This window comes from Condylura cristata, unplaced genomic scaffold (genome assembly GCF_000260355.1).
Source record: "Condylura cristata isolate star-nosed mole 26May11 unplaced genomic scaffold, ConCri1.0 scaffold00012, whole genome shotgun sequence".
Taxonomy (NCBI): domain Eukaryota; kingdom Metazoa; phylum Chordata; class Mammalia; order Eulipotyphla; family Talpidae; genus Condylura; species Condylura cristata.
This window is the reverse complement of record NW_004567113.1, coordinates 44,779,759-44,800,210: the sequence shown is the minus strand read 5'-3', so window position 1 is coordinate 44,800,210 and position 20,452 is coordinate 44,779,759. Positions and strand designations below refer to the sequence as shown.

The 20,452-nt window shown below is 35.3% G+C and overlaps 1 protein-coding gene across 2 annotated transcripts in view; it reads left to right on the top strand.

Moving 5' to 3' along the window:
* STIM2 (stromal interaction molecule 2) overlaps positions 1–20,452 on the top strand; it is an 85,304-nt gene that overhangs the window by 43,641 nt on the left and 21,211 nt on the right. For both annotated transcript variants that reach the window (XM_004681360.2, XM_004681359.2), the window contains exons 4-5: positions 15,042–15,153; positions 19,170–19,285. In XM_004681360.2, coding sequence (XP_004681417.1) covers positions 15,042–15,153; positions 19,170–19,285 — 228 coding nt within the window. The remainder of the gene's footprint in view (positions 1–15,041; positions 15,154–19,169; positions 19,286–20,452) is intronic.

The following is a 20,452-nucleotide window of genomic DNA, read 5'->3' as shown; positions in this document are numbered from 1 at the left end:
TTCAAATAAGGTGACAGAGACTTCACCATTGGATTTGCAAAGTAGAGATTAAGGATTTTAGTGATTTTTAACAAAGGCAGTTAGTTATTCTTTAGTGGTGAAAGTGAGAGTCTGGGTGGAACTGATTAAAGAGGAAATGAAAACAGTAAATACTTTTGACTTTGCAAAGAAGGAGAAGGGTAGTTATAGTGAAGTTGTTTATTTGCTAAAAAAAAACAAATAAAAAAAAAGGGAGACTTTACAGTGAGTTTATATTAATGCAGTGATACGGTTGAAAAATAATTGATACATAGGAAATCAAACTACCTTAATTAAAAAATTATCCTTATTTATTGGGAAAGCATGGGTATGTTGTCAGAGGCTTAATCCATTCTGATTATCTGGCTCCCATTCTGTTTCTGCATTATTTTCTCTACTGCATATTGTGGAGGTGGGCTCTGTGACTGCTGGCTCTGGGCTGCATTTCTGGGGCTGCTGGCAGCTGTGTATGTAAGTTTTCCCAGGATCATGACCAAAGAGAAATAGGAGTCTTTCTTACCTGCCCCACTTAGAATTCCAGGGCATAACTGGTGTAGGCCATGTGGCCAAACCTGTGACCTCTGGGATGAAGTCTTAGGATACTTTCTTCCTTGCTACATCTCCTTAGTGTCCAGGAATCTTGTCTTAGAAGATGACATACAGGGAAGGGATAAGTAGCAGAAAAACAGCAATAACGGATGAAAAAGAGAAATGAGATTTGAGAGTGGGTAGATGGAAAGTATAAAAAGTTATTCTGGATCCCAGGGGGGTTGAGTGGGTTTAGTTGCATGGGTCACATGATTAAAAAAATAAAGCAACTTCTTCAGAAAAATCCAATATGTTCTTGTTCTTGACACTCAAAATCCAAAACTTTTGGACTATAAATGGATTTCTCATGGGCCTGTTTTGTCCTCCTCTGAATTTTTATAATTGAGCATAACATTGCCAAATACAGTTGTTTTATTATAAAGCTCCATTTCAGTATTTTAATGAAATGAACTAATATAACTCCATTGGAAACTAAACAGACAAAATTTTAAGACCTCTTCCCTTTCCAAATTTTTTTTTGTCTGTTGTTTTGACTATAGCATGATGCCTTTTTACTTTGATAAGTCAAAACGCTGTTCATGTAAGATCACCAGACATACCTGTACAGTGCAAGAAAGGGTGCTTTTAAAGTTAACATTGGAGGAGCAGAGTGAGTTTGAGATGGCAAAAATAGGTACTGCCCCTTCTGAGTTAGTTGGAAATCATGAGAATAAGATGTGCTCCAAATACCTGTAAATTCACCGATAGGATGATTCTTGGTCCAGACCTAAACAACCCCAAATGCGGTTAATTTTTTATCACACTTAAGTAATATTTGAAACCACTGTGTATGTCACTGAAGCTAGAGAATATGAAAGGCTTTTGCAGTGCTATGTCTTCATGAGGTCCTGGAGTTCTTGTTTGAGATATGCACAAGTTTTACTAAGTGAGACCTTCTTAGTAGGGAAAAGGAACAAATAGAACACTAGGAAGCCTGTGAGTATAAAGTATGTCAAGTTAAGGTAGCCAGGGAATCTTCTAACTTTATGAAAGTATAAATTGTTTATAAGATAATAAGTAGCTATAGGTAATACTTTGCTGTTATCAATTCTAGAAAAAGCAATACTTTGATGTAATTTGGTAATTATAATAAATGGTAGTTTTGGGTGGTATTTTTTCAAATATTAATTTGATGTAATTGTGAATGTCTTTCATTTTTCCTTACATGAATAGGAAGCAATAGCAATGAATAGCATCTCTTAAAAACCAAATTGGTGCTCTATTTATATTAATAGCACTTGTGTAGACTGAAAGTATGTTTAAACTATATATAGGTATTTTTCTTCTTGAATGTAAGAATTTGTCCAGTTTGCAAGTTAACAACTAGGCAGGATTTAGGGGCACTTAACCATTTTTGGTTTGTTGACTTCCATTAAAATAAATAACCATTTCTTATTAAATGGTATTGTTTTGTTTATATCAAATAATAAGTATAAGAAAGGATAATTTATAATTTAAGAAAAACTGTGAAATTAGTTATTTGGTTTATTACATGTTAGTTTGTCTCCAACACTTTCACCAAAATAATCAAAACTACTTTGTTTCCCCATTGGCATAGCTGGGGCCTGAAAAAAAGCAAAACAGGAAAGCACTTCCGGACCTGGGAACTAAGTCAAATACACGAGAACAAAGAAATACAACTGGGAGTTACTGAATAGGAAAAAAAGGCAAAATAATCTGAAAACAGGGTATTTCAACTCTAGCCCATAAAAAGAAACAGTGTAGCTTAAATCTTTTAGTGTTTTAGACCAATGTAATCACCATGCTCTTACCAGACTGCTAAAAAGTTTCTATTATTCCTTTTGCAACCAAAGTCAAAAGAACATTCAGTTTTTCTTTAAAGTCTAGTTTTCAGACACACACACACACACACACATACATAGTGGTGGTTTTAGTTAGATAGGCATCCGAATTGAGAATATTACATCTTTTTAATTTAATACTAAATGAATATTGAACAGATAAACTTTTTTTAGGTTTTCAGGCTTTGTAATCACCGAGACCTCTTATCTAGTTAGACATTGATATCTTGAGAAACCCCAAGGTGTACTGCTAACCTTTCCTTGAGTGTATCCCAAAGTAAACATGGAGCTGATCTGCCTGGATCCAAGTCTTTATATATTCTGACTCTCTCTTCCCTGGACTTTCTTCACCAGTAAAATGTTGCTAATAATAGTTCTACCTTAGAGGATTATGCTGAGGATTAACTGATTTAATGAATATCAAGAGCTTAAACAGTATTTGGTAGCTAATATAAAGGCATAGTGTTTGCTGTTATCATTGTTAGTGCTAAAAGATTACTATTCTTTCTTGAAGAAAACCACACACTGCACAATATTATTAAGGTGATCTACTTACATAATTGAAAAAGAATTAGAAGATTTAAAAAAAATTTTAACTTCTTAATTGAAAGCTGTTTCAAATTTAGTAAAAAGTTGCAGGATCAGAACAAAGGATTCTCATACAATTTGTTCAAAGACTCCCATGCCAAATTTGCCATTTGTCCTAAAGAGTCCCCTGTAGTTGAAGAATCCAGGAGTATGTTGTTACACTCAGTTATACTGGCTCTGTAGTCTTTAATCTGCAACATTCCCTTTTTATTTCCTGGACATTGATGTCTTTGAACAATTTAGACTGTACCTAAATTAGATTTGTTATGTTTTGATTTTTTTGGATGATTTGACCAGGTTATATATTTTGGGCTGGACTAATAAAGAAATGATTCTTTTTATTTGAATGGCGTATAGTTTGTTCTGTTGCTGATAGTGGTAGCTTTGATCACATTGTTAAGGTATGGTTTGTTTCTGTAACTGCATTTCCCCCCCACCTTTGTAATTAATGTATATAGTTTGTGGAGATACTTGAAGTTTGTATAAGACATGTTTCTAATACTACTTTCCCACTAGTTTTCATACCCTAGGAAGGTTTCTTCCCTGAATTATTTTGATGGTTGACAAGTGGCAATTTTTAAAGATTTCACTAGTCCTATTTTATTAGTTTGCATTATACTTTAAGCAAGAGATTTAAAACATGAGTTATCTACATCATTTTATGTGATGATGGGATATAGAAAATTGTAAATTTCAATTTTTTATGACCTGAAAACTGATCTGCATTTATGAATTTATATCAGTGTGGGCTCCCAGATTCCTTATTAATTTAGTGGGTTATAATTTGTTGTAGTCATTATTTTAATACTCAAATTGCCCCAGATTTGGCTAGCATGGGGAGTCTTTCAAACTGATATCTGCATTTTTTATATGTATATCTCCAAATATTTTGTGACTTTTATTTTTGTAAACTAAAAAGATGTGCCGGCCTCATTTTATTATTCCTCAGTCCTTTGCCTTGGAAACAGCCACTTCTCCAAAGAGCCCTGCTTACCTTTAGTTGAGGTGGTTTTTGGAAACAAAGGTTTGCACAGCAGATGTGGTAATTGCTTTTAAAATGTTGTTTCCAGGGCCCCTCAGTTTACAGTTAAAAAACACACCCCCCCCCAAAAAAAACACAACCCCCTAATTTATTTCCCTCTAAGACAAGAGTTTACTTCTTTCCCACTTTGTACCTTCTTCCATTGACCATGAATAACCTAGCTTTGTTACAGTCAGTATATTTTCTTGCTTGCTCAGTGCCATGTATTAGCCATTCTCTTGGCCCCATTGGGCTGTTTTCTCAGTGCCTGACCACTGCCTCCAGAGAACTCCCTCCCAGTGTCCTCATCATGCAGACTCGGACTGTTACTGCCAGGTGATTCTGTTCTCATATGGAACCTGTCCATGACTGGAAAATTAAAAGATTTGAAAATGACTTTGAAAATTCATAAAAACTTTCGAAAAAAGTTTTTGAGTGTGCATTATTATCCAGTGCTACATTAATGAGCACATTTTTGTGAATCTACTCATATTAGTGAAGCACTTTACACACATTTTTTCCTTCCTTACATAACTCTAGTTATTGACAAAAGTCTCCTGTGAATGAGGGGGCTTTTAGTATTTTAATGTTTTAATCATTGTGCCAGTATTCGCATAACAGAATTTTCCTGACAGTTTTTTTTTTGACATTAATAACAATTAGTTAAATCACTGCTCTGCATAGAAAGTAAAGCCTAAGTTGGAAAACGTGGATACCAGATAAGTGCAGCTAATTTCAGTAGTATTTGTGAACCTCTAGATATTTAAACGATACTTGTATTAGAAAAAGTTTTATGTAGTTGCAGATCAGGCAGATTTCCTAGGTAAAATAATCTTGAAAATATTCCTACCATTGGAATTTGTGAATTTTTCTACTCTAGAGGAAACTTGGATTAATAAATTTTTAATGTGGCCCCCATTTATTGTGATTTTGTGCTAACAAAATTTCAATTTTAGCTGGTTTATAATACCAAATAGAAAAAAGAGATTTATTAACTGGGCTTTTATTTTCACTTTTTGTTATACTCCCCCTTAAAGTCAGTGTATTTTTCTTATATCAAGTTTCCTGTTAGTCTTGGTAATTTCTTTACCCTGATGTTTTAAATTTATTTTATCCTGTGCTTTGTAGTAATTCCTGTATACTCAGCATATATTTGCTGAATAAACAGATTCCAAGTCACTTATACAAAAAATCTTTTGAAGAGACTTCCAAATTCCAAAAGAAATAAAAAGAGCATTTTGATAATTTTTATAGAAAATTAAGGCACACATTTGTAACTGTAATTTAGAAGTAGAATTTAGCTGTTAAACTTCTTTGAGAAACAGCAGACATGGTTTTGAATCTTTTATCTGCCATCAGTCTTCTAATATTGAGACTAATGACTTAATTTTTTAAAAAGAGATTTGTTTATGCATACAAGAACTAGAGTGTGGACCCGCAGTGCATGGTGGGCATGTGAAAGGATTCACCAGAGACACAGTGGGGAGCACAACAGGCAGATGGACTGAAATACACTGCTAAGGGGAGCAGGCAAGACAAGCAGAGGTCTGCTGTGCCATGTGGGTCAGCTCCCTGGTGGGGAATTGAACTCAGCTGCTGTGGCTGGCAATGGCTTGATAGAGCTGAGAATTTGACCCTTGTGCCACCAGGGAGACCCCCCCTATAATTTTTATATTTTAAAATCTTTGTTCTCTTGCCATCTTCACAAAACTATCAGTGGATGTTGTCAGGAAACTGCTTAAATAATAGATTGCATTTCACAATAAATAAGGTAATAAAATATCCATTTGCCACTTGGGAAGAGAGCTTCCTGGTAATTTTTAAAGTCTGAATGTTTAGACACTTACCAGCATTTATTTAGTGTGCCTAAAAATTACATTAATTTTGCCTGTCACATGGTAAGGAACTCATGAGAGAAAGAATGCATTTCTTTCTCTTTGGTATAGTTACTGATAACTAAACTTTCCAAGTTCAGGGTGTGACTTTTATGTGTCCAAATATAGCATGTTGCCGGAATTCAGTCCATGTTACAAAGACATGCCCTCCTCCCTCCCCCCACCAACGAGCAAGTGAGGCATTCTTATGCTGGCACTGTTCTAAAGATAAGCCTGTCTTGACTGTGTGGAGCAGCTGATCCTCTGAAATCTCACATAGAAGTGACACCACGAAGTCTGAACTAACAGAGTTAAAAAGGTCTTTTTTATTATTAATGTTTAGATTACACTTAGTTGCTTTTCACCTCACTGTATTATACCTTCCCTTAATTGCAGTTTTCCATGGTAAGCTATATCTGTCAGTGTAAGGAGAGCTTTGGAGGCTTTTATAGCTTGAAAACCTCAGTTGAAATTGAGTATAGAAAAGTACTAATACTGGTAGTCACCTGTATTTTAAAATCTAGTACTTCATATAAGCATGTCAATAACTCCAATAGTTTTTACAAACTGCTGGTAGTTTTTAGCTTATGTATCAGAGAAGCTTCAAGATATAGAGCTTCTTTCAATAAATTCATATGACAGCTTTAAATAAGTTTTCATTTCATATGGCCAACTTTTAAGTATAGCCACCATTTATGCTTATTCTTTCTCCTTTCTGACCCCACTACCAAACTTTCTGCATACAAAGGAGGGAGGGAAGAGGAGCATAATGGTTAAGAGCTGCATCTATGAAGTCAGCAATGCAGTTTTGAATCCTTTCTCTACGGCTTCCTAGGTGTGTGAATTTAGACAGATTAATCATATTTCCTGAGCCCTAGCTTCCTTACTTGTAAACCAAAGGGTTTACTGTTACTTCTTAATTCTACTTCATGGGTTATTGAGAGATTTTCATGAGATAATTCATTTAGCGCAGTTATTGGAAATTACCAAGTGCTCAGTAAATGTTAGCTTCTGCTATTATTAACAAATCTCTACACACACGAAATGCTTTATATTTAGAAATCACCACAATATTTAGGTGATTTCACAAATTATCTTTGAAGGTTTTTAGGACAGCATGTACTTATATTAAATATAACAGATGAAAACTTATATGGTGGTACTTTACTAAGCTGTTTAGTATTTTTAGGACTGTAACCTAATACAAGTATATGGCTAAGTGCACTGGGTACATTGGTTTTTATAGGATTGCCTTTTATAGATGACAGGAGGAAGTAAATACGTATTTAAATCTTTTCAGGTTTATCTTTCACACTGATTTGTCTTTATTACATTTTCTTAAGGCAGTAGACTGGAAGTAACACACATTGTCACTTCCTGATGTCAAACACATGTTTATAAACTGTCTTCTTCTAACTTCCATTATGTTATAGGTCTCTGTTATCAAGAATTTTTCAGTACTGCTTTGAAATGAGATCACATGGAAGCAGTGTTGTTTCTCTTACATAGTTTTGAGAGTTGTTTTTCACACAATTGTGTGATAGCAAGGATGCACTTAATTAAACGCAAAACAGTTTCTTGTCGTTAGGAAGAAGAAAGTAAGTTATACATTTAACTAATACTTTAATGGCAACTTCATCCTGGACATAATAGTCTCTGTCTTAGGTAAGCTTACGATATAATAAGTATATAAGATGTAAGTAAGCCAACTGTACAAGATAAGACAGCTCCTAATAGGTGTAAGTACTCTGGAAATAGTATGTACTCTAGAAATTGAGGTAGCAATAGTAAGTACTCTAGAAATTGAGGAGAGGGAGATAGCACTTTCAGTAGATGTAGCTGTTCATGACTGGTCTTTTTTAGAAGAAGGCGGCTTTTGCTCATCGGCCAATGGAATGCTAATTTCCATAACTCTGTTGCTGTTGCCAGCCCCTCTTAACATTTTATTCTTCCTCTTGCTACACACTCTACTGTTGTCCAAAAACTTTGTTCCCATAGGCGCAGTTATCATTTTTCCCAGATTCTGGTCCCAGGAGTTTTTGGTGGTGGGACTGGTAGGGAAGGTAAGGAAAACTATTTTGGTGTAGATCAGGAACCTCATTCTCCATAACAGAAGTAGCCTGTTGATAGCTGGCTGCAAAGGGGAGGGATAAGGAAAAGGAGAATCCTCCTCCTGTTCTCATTCCTGGGGAAATCCATCAGTGTGTGCCCCACGGCATGCTATATAACCCCTTGACTCCACAGCCCCTTATGATCTGGAATTTGATTTCCAAGCCTTTATTTGCAATGTCATTTGTCTGTTCAATAACCCACAATAAATACAACAATGTCCCAACATAGAAGCTCTTCTCTTACAAATATCTATGGTCTTACGCAGAATGAACAACAAATAATTGATAATTAAAACAATAAAAAGGAACAAAGCATGTCTAGGAGGACCAGAGTTTTCCTAGCTCGAAATGCTTTGTTCCCTGAAGTCCTGCCTTTACGCTGCTAGTCTTTTGAGTCATAGGTGTTACTCTCATGAGAAGAACTGGCAAGGCCACACTGAGCTTTTCTTTTACTAGTTCCAGGTCTTCATTAGGCCACAGTATGTACTGGATTTACTTAGTGCACTTTGAGTCTGTCACTGCATGTATCCTTGGCAGATTGCTCATTCATAATATTTAACTCTTGCAGTGCTCTTGGCCCTGTATGTGTGGAAGGTTCATCTCTGAGAGAGAATGTGTTTCTTTCTTAGGACTCTAATGTTCTAAATCAGGCGGTAACTATATTGTCAGTCAATTTGGAGTCACATTAGAGCTCAAGTTCTGGCTTCCCCAGTTATTAAATATACGATCATTTGTGTGATTGCTTGGCCTAGGTATTCTTTATATAGAGATAACAACTATCTCACAAATAGGGTTAAGTAGAACATATGCAAATGTATGTAATTAAAATGTATTACAAAGGAATGTGGTATTAAGGTGTTTAACAATCCTGGGTGTTAGGTTAAAGGAAGACTTCCTGCTCTCTAGGAACTCACCATCCAGGGCCAGGACAGACATGGACATTTACAGCAGTAGAGTTTGTGATCAATACTATGGCAGATATATGCATCTGTGGTTAGAGGACACAAAGAAAAGCAGCTATAATCTGGAGGTAGCTGGATAGGGCAGAGTTCATGGAATTGGGAGTTCCTGATCTGAGTCTTAAAGGCTCAGAAGAGTAATTTGGCAAAGAAACAAGGTAAAGAAAACCACTCCAGGCTTAAGGGGTAGTACATTCAGAAAGCTGCAGATACGGCTGGAGCATAAATTGTCTGCCTCTAGTGCCTAACTGATGATCAGGCTTTATACCTTAGCAGTATTACTGCACAGTGCTTATCAACTCTAGAATCAGACTTGGTGTGAAACCTGAATTGGCCATTTACTAATTTGTTGTATCTAATTAAGAACTTAAACTTCATACAATTCTAGGTCCACTGCGATAAAAAGTACTTCAAATGGCTTTTGCAATGATTATTTGAAATAACATTTGCAAATTTTGGGGATGTTTAATAAGATAATGTTAGTTACAATTTTTGTTGCTGTTTTGAAAGTTCTCATCAGTTCCCCCTCAGTATTCTGTGATTTGTTCTAGAATGACTGGTTAGTAGTATTTTAGATACTGACACTTAGTTGTTATAATGGATGAATTTTGAAGATTATTTAGTTCACTTTTATATGTATGTCACAATTAAATAATTTGACTGTGATGTCACAGTGAAGCTCTGACTCTATTGTGACTAGAATAAGATTACTTTGCATTACTGACTTCTTTTTTTGCCCTTGGCATAAATTTGCCACAATCACTTAGAGATATCAGCCATAATACTGCCCGCCATTCCTAGATGAAACAGTGTAAGTTAATGGTATAGAAACTGCAGATAAGGAAATACATATATTTTAAAGACTTCCTATACCCTTCTCTGTCTGCCCTCTGGTGGAAGTGCTTTTTGGCACATGTGTGAAAAAGCTGTTTGGAGATATTGTAATGAAGAAGTGGGTTGTTTTTAAAAATGCGGACATTTTTATTTCTGGGTGTTTTTTATTTTTGATCACCAAAAAGTGAAAATAGGTGTTCATACTTGTCAGTTAAAAGGACCCAATAAGTTATTTGTTGGGCATCCTCTGTGTACTAAGTGCTAGGGATGGATTGGAAAATAAAAAATTTCTGCTTCAATGAAATAAACATGTCGAGATGATAAACAAAAAATTATAATTAGCTGAAAGGTATGCATAAAATTAGAGTACATAAAACAGAATAAATAGGATCATCTGTCAGCATTGGTGAAGGCTCCCATGAATAAATCAAAGTTTTAGCCAAGATATGAATGCTCAATAAAGTAAATAGGCTAAGGTATATCACAAGGATCGAAGACAGGGTCTCCTACTTGGGACTCGGGTGCAGAGGCCTGAGGAATGGCCTTTAGCACAGTGTGATCTGTCATAGGATTCAAAGACAGCTGTGCATTTGGAATAAAGAAAGCTAATACAAAACAGAAGTTTTATCTTGAGAAATGAAGGTATTTACTAGCCAAAGAAACCCAAAACAGCGAAATAAGTGAACCTCCTCCCAAAGAAAATGTTGTGCTCTGTACTTGAATTTTATTACTTTAAATATTCAGTGTAAAGATATTTTAGAACCACTATAATATTCTGTTTACTAGGCAGCATAATCTAGAATTTGTGCACTTCTGACTATGTATTATTCATTTTCTCTTTCCTTTCCATGCTGGTTCACTGGAATTGAGGAAATATTTGGATGATCTGGAGTGTTTAGATGAGGGATTTTTGCTGTTGATCAGTTGAACAGCCGTAGAAATGACAGAGAGACTCTTCTCCTATGTTCTTGGCTGAGGTTTTGTGTGGGTGTGTGAGGTACAGCTGCACTGTCGGTTTCTTGGCAGGCAAGACAGGGCAATTCTCAGTGCACTTCAGCTTGAATAAGAAGAAATTTAAGAGTAAAAAGATTACTTTGAATGTATTATGTTCAGTGGAAAGTGCCCAGAATCAGAGCCTTTGGCTGATGTCCTAAATTATTTGGCTAAATGGAGGTAGCAGCTTCAGTCACATGGCCACACATATGGCATAAGGAGAACATTAAAAAAACAATAAATAGGTATAATTATCAAGGTATAATTATCAGTGCCACATGTAATTTTTGAATGATTTAAAATTTTTTTCTTGTTTATTTAAGCATTTACTCTAAAGAACACTAATGAAAAAGGAATATTGTGAAAAGTAAATTTGCTAGCAAAAGTGAGTAATTTTCTGTAGTTTATCAGGGATATCTCTTTTCAGATTTGATTTTATAACTCACTTGTTTTTTTTAATCTTTTTTCTATAGTCGGTTAGCACTTTGTTTTCCCATACTCTTAAATGTGGACAATAAATATATCTTCATCTTTCAAGTACACTACTTCCATTTCTTTGGATTTATTCATCATTGTCCTTCATAATCTTTAAGCAGGAAAAACTTAAGTTGTTTCCAATTTAACTGCTTGTTTGTATCTCTTCCATCACAATTCTTTCAGAGTACCATAGAATCAGGTCCTGATATTCATCAACTGGGTTCAAATCCACTCTACTACTGATTATGTTGGTCCCATTAACATCTCAGTTTCTCATCTCCAAAATGGAGGTGTGTGTGTGTGTGTGTGTGTGTGAGAGTGAGTGAATCTTAAAAGAAAAAGGGCTGAAAGGGTTCAACTAAAATATGCATTCAGGAGAAGACTTTCTTTAACAGTCTTCTGATACCCACAGTAGCTCTCTTCACTCTTCCAGATGTTCTCATTCAATTTAAAGACTGCCAGACTATATTCTGATGACTCCTAATTTATATCTCTGTTGCTAACCTCATCCTTCTCTAAATATCAGGTTTGTTCATCTGATTGGTTATTATTTATTTACACCAAAATGTCTAGTATTTAATTCAATCTTAACTCTGGAAAAACAGAACTCTTGATCTCTATCACCTGGCCTTACTTGCCTCCCCATTCTTTCTTATCTCAGTAAATGGTCCCACCCTCCACTGATACCATCTTCTGCACTTTTTTTGGACTTTCCAGTAGATACCAAACCCCATTCTTTTCATAGCATGTCTGACAGCATTATCCTCAGAATATGGACTGAATCTGACCACTTGCACCATATTCCTATTAGCATTATGTTCAAGGCAATAACTTCATTATCTTTCTATAGCTATATAAGGAATATTCTCTTTATCATGTTTTTTTTTTTTTTTAAGTTTATTTCTGCACGCAAGAGCTAGGTTGAAGCCAGAGGTGCATAGGGTGAGAGGATTCACTACAGAGAGAATGGGAAGCAGAACAGGCAGATCGACTGAAATACACTGCTGAAAGGAACCGCAAAGCAGCTGGTGGGACAGGAGAGGTCTGCTGTGCTGTGTGGGTCAGCTCCCTGGCAGGGGATCAGTGCCGCCTGCAGTGGCTGCTATAGCTTCATAGTGTGGAGATGCCTTATGCCACCAGGGAGGCCCTGGTAGCAGTGTCTTTGTAAGTCAGCCTGCTTTCTCCATCAGTCATCTTCAATATTTTTTCTTGTTGATAATTTCACAATTAGATGATCTTGGTATAGTTCATTTTTTTTTTTTTTTTGCCTTTAGATAACCACATGTTCTCTTAATAGACTCATATATTGATTTTCTTCTCCAGGTTTGGGAAATTGTTCACTACAGTTTTTATGACATCTCTGTTCCTTTCTTTCTTTCTTCCTCTCTGGAATACTCAGTTTTCTTATGTCGCCGTTCTTAATGGGGTTAGAGTGTTTTAAGAGTGTTTCCTTTTCTTTTTTAATTTTCTTCCTCAGTCATTTGTGCAGTGCTGTCTTCAGGCTTGCTTACTCATTTTTCCATTTAGTGTACTCTGCTTTCATCCCTTTCTTTAGCACTCTTCATTTCATTTACTGAGGGTTTTCACTTCCTGAATCTGTTTCTTATTTGAAGTTTCAATTTCTGCCTTCTGGTCATTAATTTTATTCTGAACTCATTACTGTGTTTTCCTGCTTTGTTTTCTTTTGATAAGTTTTTCTGACATATTACTTTGATTTGCCTTTGTGTGAGTTTTCTTCAGTTATACTTCTTGAGCTGTATTATAACAGTTTTGAACACTATCTGGTAGGGAGTTATAATCTTATATTACTTTGTGATTGGATTTTGAAGAGTAGTTTTCGCCTGGATGTGATATTCCTTTGAGGTCTCAAGGTGTCATGTGTTATATTTTTTGTTGCCCTGTTTTGCAAAAATATATTCATTTTAAAAAACAGATTTACTTAAGCATGTAAGAGCTGGGGTGCAGGCTAGGGGTGCAGGGTATGAGAGCATTCACCAGAGACAGAGTGGGGAGCAGAACAGGTGGATCTACTGAAATACACTGCTAAGAGGAGCAGCGGGTGAGAACAGAGAGGTCTGCTGTACCATGTGGGTCACCGCCCTGGCTGCGGAATGAACTTGTGCTTCTTGGCTGCTGATAGCTTCATTGTGCTGAGACTTCTTAACCCCTTGCACCACCAGGGAGGCCCTTTTGTTTTTTTCTTTCTCAGAAGATGGCACAGTGGCTTGATTTTATTTAACTTTTTGGCCTCTACTGCCTTCTGTAAGTATTAAATCCTGTATTTGCAGTTGCTGTGTCACAGGGTGGAGGAGAAACATAAGATTCAGCTGCTGTCATGATTCATGTTTGTGGCAAGTCTTAATATCCCTCCTTTCTGGGCAGCCAGATCTGATACTAAGTATTTCATGAAATCAGTCCCAGTTCTGAGGGGTGTGTAATGTAGAGAGACTTCTCTCTTGTCCTCCTTACATCCTGGCTCTTCTGTCTGAGCTTTATTTGGACAAAGCGATGTGCCTCCACATCATTTCTATTTTCCTTCCCCTGGGCCGTTTGGCTTTATTGGTAACCATGTCATCTGTCTCTCCCACCCTGAACCACAATCTCCAGGTACTTCTCTCCATCAGTCTTTTGTCTGCTAAATGTGTATCTCCTCTGATGCAGACTGTGTGGTTTCTGAGGCTCAAGGAGCGCTTCAGTCTCATCCTGAGCATTGGAACTTCAGTACAGTGTTTCTTCAGTTTAATTGTTACATGTTCCTCTTGGGGTGAAGCAGTGACCCTCCTCTATCACCATCTTGATGATATCATCGAAAATCTCACTTTTAATAGCTGGATGCTATCTGAAATGTCTTGCCCTTTTTCCTTGTTTAAAAACACATTTACATGGCATCTTACTGTTTTATTAGTTATTCACATATACAGCTATCTATATATGTGAACTATTACATAATACTTTGTTTTGCATGTGAAGGTGATTGTTCTGTCACGGGACTTTTATTCACTTTTATTCATAGTGATTTTACTTGCATCATGAAATGGTTACCCAAATAAGCTTAGTTAACATCCATCATCTCATAGATACAAAAAAGAGAGTAAAGGAAAAATATGTTTCCCTTGTTAAGAAAACTTTTAAGGTCTACCCTCTTTTATATTTTGCCCCACCTCATTCCAGAGGAATTTTAAGTTTCATGAGGGGAAATGCTTCAAGTGGAACCTGAGTGCAAAAGGATTACATAGTGATCCTTACACTCACTACTATGTAATGAGTGAAAAAAAAAAAAAAGAATGAATAACTGTTTGGTTGTTGGAAAAGTCATGACTTTTTCCCTGTGTTTTCTATGCAGAAATGCAACATGACTTTTCCAACCATCTGATATATCTGCTAAGTTTTATACAGCTCAGGAAGTACTACACTATTTTACCCAGTGGAAATTTTGTCTGTGCACTTGTTTTATAACTGACCATGCTAATACTTTGTACTCTTTTGTGTAGCTGATTTAGATTGTAAGCCCTTAATGGTAAGAGGCATATCCCATTGTTGTTACCTTTTATTAGAATGCTAAATACCAATTTGATACTTACTGTTGATTGGATTAAATTGAAAATTAGATTGCTAAGACCTTTATTTTTTCCACAGCTATAGTAGTATTTGTGTACACACATGTATTTCTGTTTACATATGTGTATATATGTGTACACATATATAGTCGTGTAATTTATATAAATTTTGAAAGCAAGTGTGTTTAAAATGATATCTTTTCCTTTTGTCTCTTGCAGTTCATAATTGGACTCTTGAGGATACCCTTCAGTGGTTGATTGAATTTGTTGAACTACCCCAATATGAGAAGAATTTTAGAGACAATAATGTCAAAGGAACAACACTTCCCAGGTGAGTAATTATTTAAATGTATTTTTCTGCTCATGGAGAATTATATACTTGGTGTTACTTTTCAATGATGAATCTATAAATTCTGGGCTAATGCCTCAAAGGAATTATGTATCTCCATCTTTTAATAATTCAAGATGTAGACTTTCATACTTAATTAATTTTTCTTACTGAAATTATTAGTCAGTTTATTCTTAAGGAGGTAATTTTGAAAATTTGTAGGTGGGTCTGTTATATCTGTTTATGATGACATCAGTGGACCAACTGTTATATCTGTTTAAGATGATATCAGTGGAGCCATCTGTTGACATTAACAAAAGTTTAAATTCATTTGATACCTGTTTGGAATAATGTAGACGTTCTTCCTTTTTTAAAAAAAATTATTTATTTATGCTGGCCAGATGTGTAGGGGGTTGTGGGGTATGAGAGGAACCACCAGGGACAGAGTGAGGAACACTGTTGATGGGAGCAGTGGGTGAGGCAGGAGAGGTCTGCTGCACCATGTGGGTCACTCCCTGGCCTGCTAGGGATCGAACTTGTGCTGTGGTGACTAGCAAAAGCTTGCTAACACTGTCTCTAGCCCCTGTCCCACCAGGGAGGCCCAAAGTGATGAATTTTCATAAACAAATTATAAGTAATAGCAACCATTTAAAAAATGTGTATTACATAGAGGCACTTTATATTGTTTATGTTTCATGGTTACAATGAATTTTTATTATTATTCCCATTTACCAGATTAATTTAGCCTAGTCAGAGAAGTTGATGATTTTGCCTTAGCAACTGTTGAACCCATGTAGATCTCATAGCAAAATATTGGATGCCAGTTTATCCTTGAGGTGTTTGGAATTGTTACTAACTTCCTAACGTAGGTTTTTTAAATCTCAATTAGTTAACCTAATTTTTAAGATTTAAGTGTAAATCTGCAATGATTCCACCAGCACTTTACTTTTAAAAGGTTGCTTATGTTCCATTCCTCCAGGACTGTTTCTAGTGTCAAAAAAGACTCTTCTTACTATCTAACTACTATACTATATCATATGCTCATTGTATTTCTAATCAATTTATGTACATACTCTGTTGAAATTAGCAGTTTTTGTTGCTTTGGCTTTTGTATTTTGGATCACATCCAAAAGTGTTCGTACCTCCCATAATAAGTTTTCTGAACATAACAGCATTTCCGATTTTATTGACAAATGACTATGATAAAATCTTAGGAATGAACGTCAATAAAACAAGTATTATAGAATATATGGAAGATAAAAATTAAATAAGATGTAGTTTTTACTTTTATATAATATAGGTTCTCCTAAGTTAACAAAGGAGCAGAGTAGGAAAAATTAAAATGGAATTAGGGGTTTTTTACCCTGATTCAAAAAGATACCTTCACCCCCATGTTTATTGCTGCTTTATTTACAATAGGAAAGACTTGGAATCAACCCAAATTCCCAAAAGTAGATGACTGGATTAAAAAGATGTGGTACATAACACACAATGGAATATCACTCAGCAGTCAAAAAGATAAACATATGCCTTTTGCAGCAACATGGATGGAGCTGGAAGGGATCATGCTTAGTGAAACAAGCCAGGAAGAAAAAGAAAAATACTGCAATGTTTCACTCATAGCAGGAGCATAAAGGACCAGGAGGGGAAAAAAAATAATAATAATGAACAAATATATACTAGAGACATTTTATGGGGGTGGAGTGGGGACTGGGATCAAAAGTGGGGAGGTGAATGCACAGGACTATGGTGATGGCACACAGGTGATTTGGTGATAGAAGTCCATGGGGATTACAACTGAGATGGAAAAAGGCACAAAATGATGTAAAAATAAACTGTAATAGTAACAATGATAGATGAGTGGATGGATGGATGGATGGATGGATGGATGGATGAATGAAATTAGGGTTTTTTCAAGTTATGTGTGTAACTGGTTATAAGGAGCTCATAGTATTGTATTTTTCTTAAGTATTATATTTCTTGTCCTTTGGGAGGTTTTCTTGTCCTTTGGGAGGTTTTCTTTATATAAGTAAATGACATAAAATAAAATGGACTGCTCCGTCTTTTGACAGTAAATGTAACAGCCACTTTTGTTGTTCTTTCTTTTTTTGGTTTTAAGTAAAAGTTATCAGAGATAGCTGAAATTCTGGTAGAATTGTTGGAAAAATATTACACACTAATCAAGATCAACTTTTAAAATAGTGAGCATGTTATTATCTTAGAAATGGTATACATTTAGAAGTTTAGCTTTCAGGTCAGCCTTACTTGAATGGAGAAGGCAAAACTGGAAGGTCTTTCATCAAGCTCTTACTTATCTGGTAATGACAATTAAATGTGTCCATTTAAAGGGGTAATGTCAATGAACTAAATTACTGTGTAAGTCAGAGTTTTATATAAGACACTGTAGTATAAGGTTTATGAACAAGAAAATGTATTACACACTTCATATGTACATGCCTCTAATAATTATTTTGTCTCCTTTCTGTGACATTAAAGCACAGTTACATCTGCAGTTCTTAATCAAAATCGTTAGTTTTATGATAATTATAATGGTTATCTTAAGCCTTTTACTGTATTTTCTATATTCTGTAATTCTTATTACCAGAGCTTCTATTCAGGCTCTCTTCACCTGACACATGCCTCCTCATTCCTTTCAGACCTGTGTGAACTTCCCTGACATCCTCACCCACTCAGGTAGAATCACTTCCACCTCTGGGCTCATAATGAACTTTGCATAAAATTCTGTATATAGTTTCCTTTTTATTACATCTCATTGTCTTTCTTAAATTTAGTCTATTGATAGTGGGCTATAATTAATTCATACATCCATCCATGCATTCATTCATCTCTTATCCAAACATTTATCAAGCATCTACTTTTGCCAAGCACCATGCTAGTTTTGGGGATACAAAGATAAGACAGTTTTTTTTTTAGCCTTCAAGCAGTTTAGTAAGTGTTCTGTTAAAAGTGTATGAGGAGCAAACAGGAAAGGCACCTGTGGAAAAGATGAAGGAAAGCATTTTATAAAGGAAAGTTAGAGTTTTTCTTTACTCTCTAAAGTTTTATAGACAAGATTTCCTGTAATCTCTCCATAGTTTGTATTCGGTATCTTCCTAAATAAAATGGTGGTGGTGTTTAATAGAGTTGTTGGGATTGTGAATCTTTAGGTTTGAGTCCCTGCTTTACTTCTTTGTAATTATATAGCCTTGGGCAAGTTACTCAGTCTTTTAATACCTTAGTTTCCTAGTTTTTTGAACTTTAACCAAACCTTTGGCACAGTACCCGGCACATAGTACATGCTTGTTTTAATCGTCATTGTTATTAGTAATTATGTTATTATTAGATTTTGTGTTTTAAGACTTACTGGTATCATACTGGGTTTTTAAGAAAACCTTAGTTTAATTCTCGGATGGTTGGTTGTAGAGTACAAAACAAAGTGATTTTGTTGTCTTACTTCATGTGTGCCTTTTGCTCCCCTTCATCTTTATCATTGCTGATAAATTAGTTAGTTCTTCTTCTATACACCCTTTAATTTCCAACCAGTGGTGACTTCTTCCCACTTGTAATTTCATTGGACTTTGTTTAATTTTCAAGCAATTTACACAGAATGTAAAGGTATAGACTTTTGAAGTACTGTTAAAGAAAAGCAGTGTGATTTAAATTGAAAACTTTTTCAGAGTTGATTAATGTCAAGTAAACTAATTTTTTTATTCTTTATAAAATAGTAAAATAATATAGATAATTATGAAGTATTTAGAACTTGATAATTTTCTAAATTATAGTGACTTATATAGCGAAATAATCTTTGAAAGCAAGCACGAATATAACAGCTAAATTATTAAAATAGAGTCTTTATACAAACTGAACTTCCTCTGAAAATGTTTTTGATACTTGTAATAAAGTGGATGAGCTCTTACAGCAGTCATCACTAATAGGTAAAGTATTAAGTATGCAGCTCAAATGTTTATATACTAGAAATTTTTTTGATTACCAATTATATGTATTTCTTAAATGAACAGGATAGCAGTGCATGAACCTTCATTTATGACCTCCCAGTTGAAAATCAACGAACGGAGCCACAGACAAAAACTTCAGCTCAAGGCGCTGGACGTGGTTTTGTTTGGACCTCTCACACGTTAGTATTCTCTCAGAGTTTGATGCCAGAAATTATCAGATCATTTATCTGTTAAAGAAGGAAAATGTAAGATCACAAGAAGAATCCTTTAATTGGGATCTATTAGATTATCATGCTGTCTTAAAACAAAAGGTTTATAGGGTGAGATACCTTGAAATACAGAGTGTCACATTTCCAAAGCACATATAAGAAGTTGTAAAAACACTTAGTTGGTAATGTAGATTTAAATTTCTAGGTTTAAAACTTTGGATCTCTATGAGCATTTAACGTTGATGTTGAAATATCTGGATGTTCATTGAAGAATACCCTTTAAAAATTTGTGCAATCCAGCAGCCGTCTTATATGTAATAATAAATCCTAGTTTGATTTTATTAGTCACCCAGAGATTTTAGGGTGTGATTGGAAAGAAAAGACTCATTGAAACGTTATGTTATAAAGTAACGGAATAGTCAGGCAGAAGAACAAGGTGGGGAAAGCTGTTTGTTCTTAGATTGCTTTGAAGGGGAACATTTAAGAAATTGCTATGTCATCTGTGTAAGGAAGATAAACCTTGTATTTATTTTGATGGAATAATTTTTCTGCAGAAGGGATGTTTAAATTGATCATTTAATTTCAAATCTCACAAAGCTTTGGGGAAGGTGTTGGGAAAGTGCCATTTTAGAAGAATTAATTTTTATTTTTCAAAAACCAAAAATGACACAAAATGAATGAACAAAATTAGTACCCTTACCGCCAAAAGCACACAAATGAAAAACTAGGAATCTAATGTTTATTCTCCTTCATTGCTTGGAGTTAAGAGACCTGCAGTTCTCTGTGAAACCATTTTGGGAGAGATAACGGCTAAAAACAGGCTATTAGAGTGGTTGCACGAATTCCACAGCTTACCGCTGGTGCTTTTTTGACGGGCTACAAGAGCAGCTGGTGAAACAGCTGGAGCTTCCCTCTTTGTGAAGGGTGTGGAAATGCACTGTGGGTGGAAGTTGCAGACCCTAAGAAATAGCAGACTACTGAAATGCTGAGCATTCCGCAGAGATGACGCTGTTCCAGCCTTTCCTTATTCAAGTTTTCAACAGAATTTATTAGGAGGTTTTCCTATAGGAGAATTGGACTTTTTCATGTGACTATGTGGCCAAAATAGTTATAGGAACAAATTTCTTTTTTTTTTTT